At 35.6% G+C, this 15,920-nt stretch overlaps 1 protein-coding gene across 1 annotated transcript; it reads left to right on the top strand.

Annotated features, from left to right (window-relative positions):
- The first annotated feature begins 5,738 nt into the window (after positions 1-5,738).
- Positions 5,739-14,425, top strand: LOC104898153 (uncharacterized). The gene is made up of 4 exons (XM_010685183.4): positions 5,739-6,319; positions 6,654-7,197; positions 11,884-12,008; positions 13,745-14,425. The coding sequence occupies exons 1-4, from the start codon at positions 6,197-6,199 to the stop codon at positions 14,186-14,188; spliced, it is 1,236 nt and encodes a 411-aa protein (XP_010683485.2). The 5' UTR covers positions 5,739-6,196; the 3' UTR covers positions 14,189-14,425.
- The last annotated feature ends 1,495 nt before the right edge of the window (positions 14,426-15,920 follow it).

Genomic DNA, 15,920 nt, shown 5'->3' with positions numbered 1-15,920 from the left:
ACAGGGCACTCTCATGGATGCAGATATTAATAATGGAGAATAATAGAGATGCAAATTCCATATACTCTTTCTGCTTTTATTTAGTTGCTACATTGTTATTTTGGAAATTGAACCATTAACTTTCGATCGATTATTTTAATTTTTTTATAAGTAAAAATATAATCATGCGTGGTCTTGTTCGATTATTCTCGATGTGTAGATTCATAATTATTAAGGGTTATATAATATCTTAAAATCGCACACCAGCAATATAGCAAGTAAAAAACACGGAGAGAGTATATATTCCGATCATATATATTATAGTAGTCACAAATGATACATCCATACACCATCATCATGTATTATTTCACGTAAAAAAACTAGTACAACATCATATATAAATCCCATTATCCCAGCTTCACCAATCTCCATCACAACAAAAGAGGTGAGAGGATTAAAGAAAACAGAAAGAAAGAAGAAAAAGAAGGTACATCATCTCACATATACATAAAATGATAAAGAAAGCACACACCACTTAACACAGTACGTACACAACTACTTCAACAAGCAGCTTAAGTTGAACGTAGTATTTTTTATTTTACCATGCAAAGAGCCGTTCAAGGATTACCAATTCTACCACCTCCGCCTAGAAGACCACCAAGCAGACCACCAAGCAGCAATCCACGGCCAGGCATGGACCTCGCCGCGGCGGTGCTAGTAGCCAACAACATTATCATTATCATTACCATTACTACTACTTTTCCTTCTCCCCCACTCATTTTTTTTGTAGTATATAAATTGAGCTAGATTATTAGTATTATGAGCTAGCCAAGAAACTTCTACGTTGAGAATGACTTAATCTGAAGAGTTGGGGTTTCTCTTACGCAATTTATAGGCAACAATTGATGGTATTGTTATTGCCAGCTAAATTGCAGCCATTGTTATTTCTCCTAAAAATATATACTTCTTTATTGATGTTCACCATGCTACTCCAGCAAGAGAGCAGCAACAAAGGATCACGGGTCGGTCTACCAAATTCAAGGACAATAATTAAGGATTAATTATTTGATTAGCTATTTATAAAAATGTGTTAAGTTTCTGTGTGGCAACCAATTAAGTATCGTTCGTGAAACTGTCGTTACGATTGCGAGAGGATGTTGAGGATGACGTAGTTATCCTAGTTGATAGAATATCATATATGGTATTATTATGACAATATAAGTCTAGTAGTAGGAGATATGATTAAAGTTAATAAGATAGAATTAGGAGATAGAGTTTATCTATTATAAATCTAAGAGTCCAGTGGAATTTTTTTTTTATGAGTTAGTGTTTCGTAAGGTTTTCTAGTCTTGTACTATAAATATGTGATTGATTCATGAGAAAATGTGACCAATATTGAGTTTGGTATACCAATTATTAGGGTTGGCATGAGTGGTTAAGGGTCTCTCGCTCCTTAACCAAAGTCTCGGGTTCAAACCTTGAGTATGGAAAAAATCACAGCGGGAAGGAATGATGCCATTTAAGGTATGCATGCAAACTTGCGTAGAAGATTAGTCCACTCGCCGAAGGCGGTGGGAAACTCCTCGTAGTAGGACCACACATGACGATATAAGAGGACTCCATCAATAAGGACAATTAAGGATAGAATACAATCTAATAAACAGATCATATAGATAAAAGAAACTGGAAGCTAACGCAATAATCACGGATGATTATGGAGACTTATAATGTATATACAAGACAAATATTTCTAATTAATTAGTAGCTACACTACAACAACAAAAAAATGAAACTATAAACAATAGAATATATAAATATAGAAACTTAAACTTCAATATATATGATTGACAAGAGATAATACTGATCTTATGATAAGATACATCAATATTATAAGTATTATTATTAGCAAACACAAACTCACAAGTGTGTTTAATCTTCCAAAGAGGTATATGTAATATAAGGTTTAGGTATTGGCCATAAAAGCTTGATACCTACGGATGGTTTTATATAAGTTTCATATACAAAAATTTCAGATACTAAGTCCATTTTACAAAGAATATACGAAAATTATAATATTAAAGCTAATGCACTATGATATAGCAAACCTTTTCATATTCTAAACATTTATGTCTAAATTATTTAATTCCCTATTTCTATGATCGTAAAATATATAAAATGGTACTTTCACTTTATCAATTACTCCCTCCGTCTTTTATTAGTTTACCCCTTTTGACTTTTGACACTATTCACATACATGACTTTGACGATCTCTTGTAATTTGTATTTAAGGAAAAATATAGTCATGTGAGATCTTGTTGGATTCATCTCAATGTGTATTATCCAAATATCAACTTTTTGTAATTTTTGCTTATCGAAAATTAGAGATATTAAGGTTTAAATTAGTATCTCGACAAATGTGCCCAAAAGAAAGAGGTAAACAACTAATAGAGGACGGAGGGAGTATCATGCATGGTACGACCTTTTGTAATCCAATTTGTGTGTATGTCACAACCCATATATTCATATATGAAATGAGTGCTTATGAATTAATCTTGAAATATGATTTTCTAATTAATTTTCCCTTTTAAAATTACGTGTGCATTATGGAAAAACAAAACTTCACAATTTTAATTAGCAAAAAAGGTCTTACTTTTACATTGATTTCATCAGCAATCATCATCACTTTCTTTTTTTCCAAGAAAAAAAAAAGTAAAACAATCTTACTATTAGATCAATTGGCAACTATCAATCAAACATATAGGGCAACCCCATGCAGATATTAGTATTACTATAGAGAATGGAGGTACGAAGTAAATTCATTCCATGTATATCATGATCATATAGTATTATAATCACAAATGGTACATCACACCATTATGTATTATTATTACGCGTCTAACACATAGTACAACATCATAAATCCCAACTTAGAAAGAAAAACAGTTACAACGCATCATCACACGAATACTGAAAATGAGTAAATAAAATACATATGACACACCAATTAATACAAGTACAGAGAAGTATATCGATTAATAATTAGGTTGAACGGAGTGTTTTTATTTTATCAACCAAAGGGCTGATCAAGGATTAATTACCACCACCGCCTACAATGCCATCGAGCAAACCACCACCGCTACCACCACGGCCTACGTTGCCACCAAGCAGACCACCGAGCAAATCGGATATTGGGTCTCCAAGTAAAACACGGCCAGGTCCAAACCTGGCCGCGGTAGTAGTAGCCAACAACATTATCATTATTGTTACCATTACTACTATTCTCCCTAACAATCCCACCCTCTTATTATTGTTACAACCTTTTCCTAGCCCTGCCATTTTTTTTGTGGAGTATAGATATATACGCAAAGCTAAAGATTATTACTATTAGCAAGCCAAGAATATTTTTACTTTTGAGACTTGAGAATGATTTAATCTGAGGAGTTGGGGCTTCCTCTTTCGCAATTTATAGGTAACAATCGAGTTAAATTATGTACTTCTTTATTGATGTGCACCATAAATGCATGCGGAGAGAATGGATCGTATCATCGTCAAGATCATCATGGCAATTAATATTCTTCGATTCTAATCATTCTATCCCATAAAGAAATCCGAACGATACATTGGCAAGAATACTTAATTTCATACCATACTATTTTTTACAGTTTATATGATACATCCACATGTTACATGATATTAATCATGGATCTTATAACTTATTATTATAACTAGCTAGTCTTAATCTTGTAATTTTGACTTAAAGATAACGGAAAAGATGATAACTTTAAAGAATGCAAAGAGTACATCATACTAAACAACTTTTTTTGAACGAAATTGTAAAGAGGCTATTTCATTAAATCAAAGCGAGTCCAATTCACAATTGCAGATCAGAATTAGAAAAATCACACTTCTTGATCGACTAAACCATAATTAGTTTGATCGAATACTTCACGTGGACGAACATATATACTGTATGACCAAATGAGTTACTGGAACAAGATGATCAACACCGTACCACCGATCTTGGGAAAATAAACAAAGAAAATGGAGAATGTTGAGATAAAGATAGAAAAAATACACATTTCTTGTATTAACTGCAGATGATAGAACGCATCGGTCAAGAAATGTATTTAATGCTTATATGTAGTACTAAGGGTTACATATTACATTTTCCTTTTTTTTTCAAAGCACATAATTTTATGTGCTCTTTAAAGCATCTAAAAACTTTGTAGATTGGTTCGAGTTAAGTGAAAAATTGTTGGGTGGGTTTACAGTTGTTCATTCAGTTGCTCGCGTCTAGTTCATGTTGGGTCATCTTAGGTTTCAAGTCATATTCGGTCAGGCCGTGTTAGGTCATCAAATCCAATAGGTCGGCTGCAGGTCGGAAACGATCACAATTCGTCTGGCTCAGTTTGTTTCTTCTTTCAGGTTCGACCGGGTTAGACGCTGCCAATTTCAAGACATGTTATCTTTCGTGGTCATGTAGTGTCAGGTCAGGTTTATGGCAGATTCGTATCGAGTACCTTTTAGGTTCAAGTCGTGCGTCAGCCAGATAGTTATCAGATCATGACAACAACAATTATTTGGGTCATTGTTAGGCCCGAGTCAAGTTCAGATCGGTAGGTATCGAGTTGCGTTATAATTAGGTTGTGCGATACATGGTTTCATGTCACTTTATGGTCACTTCGAGTACTAAACGAGTCAGGAAACTTGTGTGGCGTTGCTTCAAATTTGTGTCATTATTTTAGATTTCATTGAAAATCAATTTAGTGATTAAATAGTTCATCTAGGTATACACTTATACGAAAAAGTAAATCGTTTTTAAGTTAAATTAATCTCGAAACTCAATGATATCAAACTGAATTATAACAAGTAGCTATTGAATGAGACAATATAAGGTAAAGCTAATAGAAACAATGATGCATTCAAGAGTGGTTTCATTTACGTACTAAGAGACCACTTAGCTAGAAACCGCCTCTCGGGTAGTATCTTAGGGGTTTTAAGGGGGTCTTTATATATGCCTTTTTCTAGTAGTGTTAGTTTATGATTTATGTTACTATGGGGCGAACAAGTCGAGGTATCAACAACCAACAAAAGCCGATAATTTGGGGTAACATGTAGCAACATGCAGGTAAAACTTGGTACCGGGTCGATCTGTTAAAAATCAGGTAACGGGTCGCAACAGGTCGGGAAAATAGCATGTTGCGTCAAGTTATACTCATTTTCAGGTCCTAATCAAGGCAAGTATCGGATCATTGACAAGTCGCATCACTTAGTTATCAGTCTCTTTTTGGGCGGGTGTTAATTCAAGTTCAGGTCATGGGATACTGGGTCAAGATCAATTTTCAATTATTATCAGGTCGGGTACAATTCAGATTACAAATAACCTATTTTACTAAAATTCCAAGTACAAGTTAATTATAGATTATTACAGGTTCAAATCGGTTTCTCACATCAGACTATTTTTTTAACATATTTGGGTTGGTTTATACTTCCTCCGTCTCAAAATACTTGCACCATTTTTGACATTTGGTCACTATTCATCAACCAATTTTGACAAGCTTTCTTTTCCTATTATATAAGAAAAAACATAATCAAATAGGACCTTGTTAAATTCGTCTCAATATGAGCATTTCAAATATCAATTCTTTATAATATTTACTTATATGCAATTACAAATATTAATGCTTAACAAACGTGAAAAAGTAAATGGTGTAATTATTTTGAAACGGATGAAGTATTAGATGTTGTTTTTCGTTTGGGTTGTCCCGGTGAATCAAAACAACCAGTTTTTCTTTGGACAATCACTCAACTAGCGTCGTCAACCTTTGCAAATTTCCCCATTTTAGCAACCTTCAAAAACCACAGTTCTAAATCTAAAACACAACTTTTACTTATTGCACCAACACAAATTTTCCTTTAATTATTCAAATCCAAATAAACTTGAAACAAAAACCCTTCAATTTTACATTCTTCAATTTTGTTGATGATCTCTATTCTTCTTCATTTTCTCCAATTATATGCGATCAGAGCTACTTAATGCTCCCTTGATTTGATTTTCGCATGAACAAATCAATCATCAGTTGATCAAATCTCTCAAATTAGCATCGAATTACCTCGTCTGCTTCTTCGCGCAAATTTGAAGTATGTTGGGATCTTCTCTTGAGCAGCTAGGGTTTATCTGAGAACTTAAAATTAGGGTTTTATCTGCCCTTTTGAGATGGGCAAAAATATGATTTTGACTCTAATTTTAGTGTTTCTGATCGTTGCCAATGTTTCCGATGCTGCCATTTTAGGGAATTTCCGGAAATTAGTCTCCACTGAAGAACATACCAATGCAACAGTATTTCTCTTTTTCTCTCTAATTTATAGTTTGTGTAATTTAGTGCTAATTGTTGATAAATATTGAGTATTGGAGCTGATTTCTTAGAAATTTATACATACATTATTGCACTCTCTCTGATGGTGTGATCTTAGTGTTTATTGTGATTTTCTTTGATTCTGAGAATTCGCCGAGTATTGGATACATATGTCTGAGATAAAGTGGGATTTGTTGAATCTATCTGTTTGATTGGTGGTCTTGGTTGTATATTTTGCATCTGTTTGAGCTGAATATGATTGTAGGTAATTTTGCATTGGTTGGAGCTGTTTGATGATTATATGGGGGTATTTCTCAGGGTTCTCCGGTTCCGAGTCCTGTTTTACCTGGGAAACAATCAAGCCCGGTTGTTGATAAGGAGAAGGGTAAGGAAAAGCAGGATCAGCCTACTCCACCTTCTACACATGGGGAGGAGAGCTCTAAGGATAAGGAGGTGAAAAAGAATGTGAATGTGACGTTGGTGACTCCGCCAACTGATGGTAAAGAACAAAATAATACTAGCAAGGAAGATGTGAAGGAGAAAGTGAAAGAGAAGGAGGATCAGGAGGAAGAGAAAGAGAAGAAAAACGAGAAAGCGGAAGGGGATGGTGAACAAAAAGAAGAAGAGAAAGAGAAAGAAAACGAGAAAGCCGAAGAGAAGGATGAACAGAAGGAGAAAGAGAAAGAAGACGAGAAAGCAAAAAAGGAGGATGAACAAAAAGAGAAAGAAAACGAGAAAGCCAAAAAAGAGGATGAACAGATTGAAAAAGAACCTGTTGGAAGTGATGAAAGCTGTGATGGGATGGAGAGAAGATGCCGGGACTTGAAGTCGATGGTTGCCTGCATCAAGAGTTTTGATCATGGTAATTGTGGATCCTTTCTTTCTTTCCAGTTGTTAATTACGCATTCGACTCCCTGATTAACAAATTACAACCTTTTAGTCATCTACCTTAAGATTTTCCTGTTTCTTAGATTGCGGGTGCTCTCATATAATAGTAATAGTAGGTCAGTTGTTTCATAGTAAGAAAGGTCCTCTCACCTTTTTTGACTGAACACTATAGAGCTTGGTTTTACTGATTGGAAAAATGATGTGTGTGTGTGTGTGTCCACATATTCATAATGAGCTGAAATATGCATTGCTTGCTTCCTTACAATCTTGATAATTTAATTAAGGTTTCTTGTCACAGCAATGCAGATGCTGTACTATTTGTATATTGTAGGCCAATCAGCTCAAAGTTAATCACTTGGAAGTAGAATTACTGCATCTATGACCAAGTTGTCATTTAAGTTTGAAAATGGTATCTACTTGATGATTCAGAAACCTGATGGCTGCTAGTGAATGACACAGCTCAGAGTTATGCAATTACAATGAAACTATCTGATGTTAGAAAGGATATCTTTGACATAGTTGGCAACTTCGTATAGGAGATTGAGTTCACCCTGCGCAGGTGCAACTGGATCCATGAACCATAATTAACAGTTTAACACACTAGATTTGGAGACAATTGAAAGAAATGATGTGGATAAATTCAACTCCTTCGGAGATAGGATTTTGGAGTAGTGTATTACTAGATTTGGAGACAATTGAAAGAAATGATGTGGATAAATTCAACTGGATCCATGAACCATAATTAACAGTTTATACTTTCTATCTCTTTTCACAAAATTTTCCAACTTTCTTGTCTCCAAATTTAAGAATGATAATGGTAGTTGGCTCATTCCTTTGGCTCAGTTTTCTAGCTCTTTGAGTATGAGGTGAAGCAAAGAGCTCATATAGCTTGGACAAATATAACTCAGCTTTTTGAAAACATACACTCGTGTTTTCCTTTGAAATTCGTTATCTTTATCCAAATATTGCTCTCCAGCATCACTGCTGTTGGCTCTTATGTTGTCTATTATTGTTTCCTTCAGTTGGCTTTCTCCATTATCCTCTTCTAATGTATGTATGCATGTATGCATGCATGTATATGCTGTTACCTAGTTGGAAGCTATGGTATTTTATACTTTTTTCTTTGTATAGCCATATCATTTTTCCCACAATCCTCTTTTTTTAGCATAGTGGTGGTGGAGTAGGTGAAGGAGCGTGGTTGGGCAAAAATTTGGTAGATCTTATGGACTATGGGGGGAGAATCTATCTAGTAGCTCATAAATTAATTTATGTATCAGTAAACAACTAACAATATTATATTGACTCAGAAAAGATGGTTTCCTTGCTTTATCTTATCTCTCCTGGTTTTAAGATTTGCTGTTATTGATATGCTGCATACATATGAAATTATTAGATTGCTGAAATTGGTAAGAGTTATTGATATGCTGCATACATATGAAATTATTAGATTGCTGAAATTGGTAAGAGTACATTTCTCAGGCTACCATCATGAAATATGTGAGCAAATTCTATTATATGCAAAAAGATACTACTCATGCTAGTCAAAGGTAAAACAATATACATATGCAGACCTTCACAAACTCTGGGTGAAATGGGGTCATTGTCGGGTTAATGTACTCAGCCATAGAGGTGTATTGGCTTTCAGGGATCATATTAGAAGCATTTTGGTAAGTGGGTTTTCATTACTTTAGGAACTTTCTGAGGGATCATCATCCAGATCAATTTGAATGCATTTGGGGGTTTCTGTACTACCAAAAATCAATGTCATCCATTGCTGTCTTCTTGCTGGTCATAGTGGCATCAATTATCTTATTATTGGAAATGTAACTATGTTTGCAATGCTTGCTGCTGGCAGTATTATATTGGACCACTTGTGAGAATCATGCTCATGCACTCTTTACCCGTGGATGCTGGCCTGCAGCAATCACTTGCAGATACATAGTCAAAGCATCAGCCACTAGATAACTTTTCTTTTGGTTGACAAGATATCAAAATGTGTGCTGGGATTTAGTCAAACTTACTTAGCAGTTAGTATCACAGTCATTAGAAACCATTATACGTTCTAGTGGTAAATCTTCTATTCCTACTTCTCACAGCTTTATTATACAAGATACCCTCCACGTCTTAGTGTGTTAGTTTCGCAGCAGGTGTTGGCACTGGGCAGGTTATGAGTTGGCAATTAGTGGTAGTCTTAGAAAGCCACTGCCTATAAGCAGGCTATCCTGCCGCCATCACCACCTTAAGCACCTTTTCAGTATCACCAGCTAGGTGCTTAATTGAGTGAGCACCCTCTCACCTTTTCAGTATCACCAGCTAGGTGCTTAATTGAGTGAGCACCCTCTCGTCTTCACTGGTTGAGATGTTTGTTGGAGGGGGGGGGGGTTAGGCGGAGAAAAGTGGCTCCTGGGACTTGGGAGAATTTATGATGCGAGAGATGATCAGCAACAGATAACAGTAGCATATAGGATTGGAGTTGCACTAAGAGTGGTGACAACTTTGCAATTATATCACTTGCAAGGAGCCTAACCAATCAAATACAGGTGTAGCTGTGATCACTAAACTTCAACTGCATGTGCCATATAAAGGACCTAAAGTCAGACTGTCAGGTTGAAAGTTCTTTTTCCACCGCTCCTCCTATCAAGCATAGGCCTCTACATGATGCCTCACCCTCCCTACTCCTGTCTTCCAAATAGAAAGACTTGATTAGCTTGCATTTTATTTGTCTAATTATATAAGTCAACTTAGCAAGAATGTTGGATGAAGTCTCTCTACGCAAAAAGATGGCTTAAGCTTGAGCACTATTTTCCATACCATTCTATGGATTAAAATGTATTTTCTTAAAGATATTATTAGAGTCTTTCAGAGGATCTCATCACCAACCAGCGCATCAATTATTATCAAAGTTCTGTCAATGCTTCTGCTCTCTGTGTGGAGAGCTTTATCTTAATGCTGATTGGACGGCAGTGACTCCCTTCTCTATCATAATTCATTCACCTTCACTGCTTCTTCATCTGAGATGCTATATTAAATGTTTATCTCTTGACATATTTTTCTTCTGGCTGCTCCAGAAGTCAACCAAGGGTATAGTTGTATAGACAATTCCAGACACAATTGACCTGAAAGTACATCAGATCCCCCAAAAAGAAAAGGATAAATATTGTCCTGCCACTGCAAATAAATTTTGTCAAGGAATGCAACCAAACTCATTTAGAGATCATGCCTTAAAATGCAGAGTGAAAGAATTGACCTCTGCATGATCCAATTCTCAATTTGAATTAGTCCCTGTATGGTATCTCTTTTTTCCCTTATAGGTGTCACTTTTGAGGCAAAGTACCTTTAGTGATGTGACAATTATTAATGCTTTGCCGCCATATCTGACCAAATTAATTATGCAAAAGTTCATTGAAGTAGTTCTAAACCATGTTGCTACAGATTATGTTTTATTTACGCATCATTCTAGATCTAGACCAGAGTATTGTGTTGAAATCTTTGGTTGCTGAGATAGAACTTTGATGTCCGGAAATCAGACCTTAAAGGCTTTTATCCAAGATTTTTTGATTGTTGAGTTTGACATTCTGAGTAGATTGATAAAGTTGTTTGATGAGGATAAAGTTAGCAGTCTGAATGGCTGAGTTGTCGCTCACTACAGTTCAATCATTGGAGCTTTTCTTGCTCCCTTTACTATCCCCTTGACTTTTTAGAGGCCGAAAAGAATGCTAGACTCTCCATAACAAGCTGTGGATAATTAATCAGCAATTCCAATTGATTAGTAAATTGAATAATAAAAATCTTTAGGGTACTGAATATTTCCTGATTTTGCTAGTTTAGGAGTTAAATGAATAAATGCACTTTCATATAATGGCCTTATTGCACATATTATCAACTTCCTGCAAAGCCCTTCTCTTAAAATGAGACAAAGTACTTTACTAGTCCATTGTGTTCAGCCTTCTCTTTGAATGAGATGTACTTTGGTGCTCCATTCTTTGCCTTTTCCTAATATGAAGGTGGGGATGCCTGACTGCCAGTGTAGGGCTTGTGGGTCTGAATTGCAGTTACCTTTTTTGTATTGTCAATTTGTGATTGCCTGTCTATGTCCTTCCAGTTTTCAATTATGACATTAACACTTCTTGTATTCATCAGTAGATTACTCTGAAGTCCAACCAACGTAACCGAGGTGTTATGCTGCTATACAGGATCGTCTCAACTGGCCATGATGGCTATTTGATCTAGACTTTAAACCAACGTAACCGAGGTGTTATGCTATTCCAGTTGCATTTTTGGGTTACTTTGTCGATACCTCAATTGATTTCAGACAGTAAAATTATTCAAAGCCACTTTTGTTTCCCTCCCACTTTATATAGGCTTAACTTGTTGTGAGTGAATTTTTCTCATATTAATGGCTGTTAGGTTGGCTAACATATTGAGCAATTAGAGCTTTTTATTGTGTAAAGGAAGCATTCCGGTAAGGAGACCCCCCCCGCCCCCCTTTTCCTTAAATTTAGGTTGGATTCTCATGAGGGCAAATTACTTTAAAAGTATGGGTTGACATACTATAATTATGCTGTACTCCTGAGTTTTATGTGATATTAATGCTTTCAACTTATTTGGATTTGGAAGAACTGGAGAGCTTATCATTTCTTTCCATTTTAACTTGAAGCAGATTCCAAGGCATTGGTCCTCCTTATCCAGAACAAAGGTGATAGCAGCTTGAAAGTGGATCTTCCCGCAGCATTTTCTGGGAATAAGCAGAAGTTGATGAATATCCCGAAGCTTCAGAGTAAACAGGTAAGGTTTCAATGCTTTTATATATATAGATTATTCTTCTCAGATTAATTTCTGATGTTTGAGTGAGTAAACCTTAAACGATAATGAGTGCCAGCACTGCTCACTGTTTCCTGAATGATTAGGACCACTTATCGGCCTTGCTATAGTTGAATAGAGTGTTTCTTACTGTCTGAACTTGTCAGCAAGTTTCTGTCTTCCAGTTCTTGGTAAAAAATTATGTCATTTTGACTATGCCTGAAGGTTATGAAGCTTGAAGATATGCATAAACTAACACTAAAGTTTGAAGTAAATATATAGATTATAGGGTTCATCTTTGGGGTGGTCCTTTTTTTTGTTTGAAATATGCATTGTATTCTTTATCTTATTCAAAGTATTCACCATACCCATGTAGTTTTTTAGACGTGTCTCAGACTCTCATGATGCCCCTTGGATACTCTTATCTTATGTAAAGTATTCACCATACCCCATGTAGTTTTTTAGCCGTGTCTCAGAATCTCAATGATGCCCCTTGGTTAGGACTTTTGTGAGAGAGATGCTTTATTCTTTATAATGGGGTTGAGAACCAATTTTATTAATTTAAACTTTCTGTTTCAAAGCTAATGTTTTTCTGATATATATTTGTAACAAAAACTAAGTGCTCATTTGCTTGAACGTAAGCATTAGTATATCCTAGGAATGAGTATTCAACTTGAAGTTTCATTTCCTTGGAAGTGGGAAAAGTTGTTTGGTTGATCATGGGAAGAAAAAGTTTCCCATGGGAAGTTCTATTTACCTAGGACCTAGGTAAGTAATTTCCTCCATTCTACAAGTAAATCTTCGAAGGAAGTGCAACTTGCTACATTTTTGTCAACAAAAAAACTCACCTCATTTCACTTCATAGGAAATTCTACTTCCCATGAACTTTTATGTCAAACGAACAACCTCTTAACTGATTTAATCAAATCCAACCTTCAAATTCATTTCAGAACATGTAAAATGTTTCGTTGGATTGAAAGATAATGTTAAGGGTATCATGAGACAGTTCTAGAACCATAGAGGTGGAGACATTTGAAATTTTCAACAAATAAGGTGAACACCCCATAGAGAAATTAAAACTTGTATGTTCTTCGCGTAGGTGGAGTTTTGACTTGAGCTGCTGTGCTTTGTACCAATCTCCATTAGGAGCTGGATAATCATAATTTTTATTACTGGCTATGTTTAGCACTTTAGCAGTATAGCATCTAATAAACATACTAAGTTCTCTTCATGACTGCATTGGGAATGTTGATGTGCATGATATGACATACCAAGTATTATAGGTGTACCAATGTGTCTTAACCAACATTTTTACTTCAATTTCCACTGCTTAAAAGAAAGTGTCAATCAACAAGGTCATCAAGTTCTCGCTTCTTCCTAATCGATAGCTACCATTGCTTTAGGGCATGGAGAACGAGGAAAAGTAGAGAGGAGAATGCTGGTGGGTGGATGGATGTGAATATCAACTTTAGAGAAAACGCTGAAAAAAAATACTTGCCAAAAGTAGAATGATAAGATTCCTTTGTTATAAGTATTGAACTTAGAACTGTTGAGATCTTATCAAAATGGAAGATGTCGAGCTTCTTGTGAGAATTAGTGAATGAAACCTTTGTCATTCTTACTTCATGGCAAGTGCTGATGAGAACTTTATAGGAAGTGGTTTAACATATAATACTAGCCAGGGATCCTTAAATTTTCGACATTTGTCCTTTCCTACTCAGGTTGATTTGAAACTTGCTGATGATGGAAATAATGGAATTAACGAGATCACCTTGAATGCCGGTAATGGGCATTGTGTGCTACATCTAGGAACTCCTGTATCACAAGGGAACTTTTTTCAACGGATACCATCTTACTCTAAGTTCATGACTCCAATATACGGTGCCTACTTGATTTTATTGATAACCTTTTTAGCTGGAGGGGTGTGGGCTTGCTGTTGGTTCAGTAAGAGGAAAGGACAGAGCAATATCCCATACCAAGAACTTGAAATGAGTATGCCGGAATCAGCTGCTGCTGTTGAAACAGCCGAAGGATGGGATGAGGTTTGGGATGATGATTGGGATGAAGAGAATGCTGTTAGATCACCTGGCGGGCATAGAATCTCTGCGAATGGTCTGACATCACGAAACTCAAAGAAAGATGACTGGGAAGACTGGGATGATTAGAAGACTTGGCAGTTTTGATTAATGTTGGCATGTGGAGTTTTTGCATAGTAAAAATATCATGTGGGGTATAAACCCTTATTTATAGTACAATGTGTTTACTTTTTTTTCTGAGGTGTAGTACAATGTGTTTACATATAGGTGTATTTTAGTTATACAGTAAAAGCAGCATGAGTTTTTTACAATTTTGGTCCCATGTATATGCAAAAATTGATTTATCAAAATTTTGATTTATTCTTATACCCATTTGTTTGCCTTGAAGATCAACAATCTTTTTCTTTCTTTTCGCTTTCGTTTTTTTTTGGGACTTGTGGAGCTACTTCTCTAGTTTAGAACATGCTGATCATGCAACATCTGGTCCTTGATTGATTGGTGATTACCAAAGCTTTGCTTTTGTATTGCTTGGTTTCTGCTGCATGAAAACATGTCCTGTTTTAGGTGCCCACTTTCAGTCGGATGTTATTAGATGTTTAAGACTTGATTGATGGATGTGATTAGTGTTCCCTAATTCCCCGTGAATCACAAATGGAGAAAATCGAATTATGGTCGGTTTTGGTTCATTTTGGGCGAATTTGATAGCCAATTAGGTAACACTGATTGTGATATATGCCCCCACGAGTCACTCTTTAGTCTTTAGCGCATTGCATGCACCAATCACACCAAATCAAGACTTTGTGGTTAACGAAATAGCTTTTCAGTCACCTAAATCTTGTTGGAATTTCTCCCTCAACTGTGAAGTTCTGTTAAAACGTCAATCAGCAGAGTCCTCATATATTTTTGATGCATGTAACTTTGTAAAGATGTATACTAAGAACTAATGTACGAGATTATTATTGCCAATTCAAGCAATTTTGATGGCAGTTTAGTATTGGCCAGTGGGTAGAAATAATTGATATAATGATATGTTACTGTATTTAAATGTAATTTTGAAGTTCATGCCAATAATATTATCAACGTGGTGGAAATCAGTCTTCAAACTTTTATCTTTCTTCAGGAACTTTATAATTTTATAAGTAGTTAGATTCTCGTTCTTCGTAGGTGCATGAAAAAGTTTGTTGCAAGGGTGAGACCTGAGCGATAATAGGACAAATAACTAGTTGTTGATTTAGACGATACCTTAAATTTCTATGTACATTGAATTTTGGTACTTTTAGACAATTATTGTGATTATTTACCATTTCATTGGAATAAAATAAGAGATTTGATTCTTAATCAAGCTTGTTTGGTGGAGGTGGTGACCTTGTGACTTTGAGGTCACAAGTTCGAACCTACTACCTATTTCCTACTCTCAAACGTTGACTTCTGTAGTTGGGTTGGCTAACTTGCGATAAGTGCTGGTCTAGTTGGATCCTTCTTCTTACCAAGGGGCTCCTAATGGGGACCCTCTCAAAAAAATATTTTTCTTCCCAAATTTGGATCATATGATATATATGTGATTGCAGTGTTATATCTCAAAGGAAATGGTGAGTTTTGATTCAAATAATTTAAAAGTGGGTGTTAACCTAAATGTCTTTTTTTTTTTTCCTTTTCTTATGAGCAAAAGAAGTAAGGTCTTAGTATGAAATAGTTTGACTCAGTAGATAAGTTACACATGCTTCTTTGCTAAGGTCATGACTTCAATGAGGTCATTTTATAGGAAGAGAATAACATGGGTGGATTATGCACTGCAAATGGTTTCAATAGTATATAGAGTTGGATTTCCATGGAACAATCTTTATATGAGAATACTTTAATG

Source organism: Beta vulgaris, chromosome 7, assembly GCF_026745355.1.
Source record: "Beta vulgaris subsp. vulgaris cultivar EL10 chromosome 7, EL10.2, whole genome shotgun sequence".
Lineage (NCBI taxonomy): Eukaryota > Viridiplantae > Streptophyta > Magnoliopsida > Caryophyllales > Amaranthaceae > Beta > Beta vulgaris.
This window is presented reverse-complemented; position numbering and strand designations above follow the sequence as displayed.

Bases quoted from the DNA above. Each gene is read 5' to 3' on its own strand.
- LOC104898153 (XM_010685183.4), top strand. From the start codon at position 6,197: ATGGGCAAAAATATGATTTTGACTCTAATTTTAGTGTTTCTGATCGTT. The intron at 6,320-6,653 runs GTATTTCTCTTT...GGTATTTCTCAG, and splicing joins AAGAACATACCAATGCAACA to GGTTCTCCGGTTCCGAGTCC. The intron at 12,009-13,744 runs GTAAGGTTTCAA...TTTCCTACTCAG, and splicing joins CGAAGCTTCAGAGTAAACAG to GTTGATTTGAAACTTGCTGA.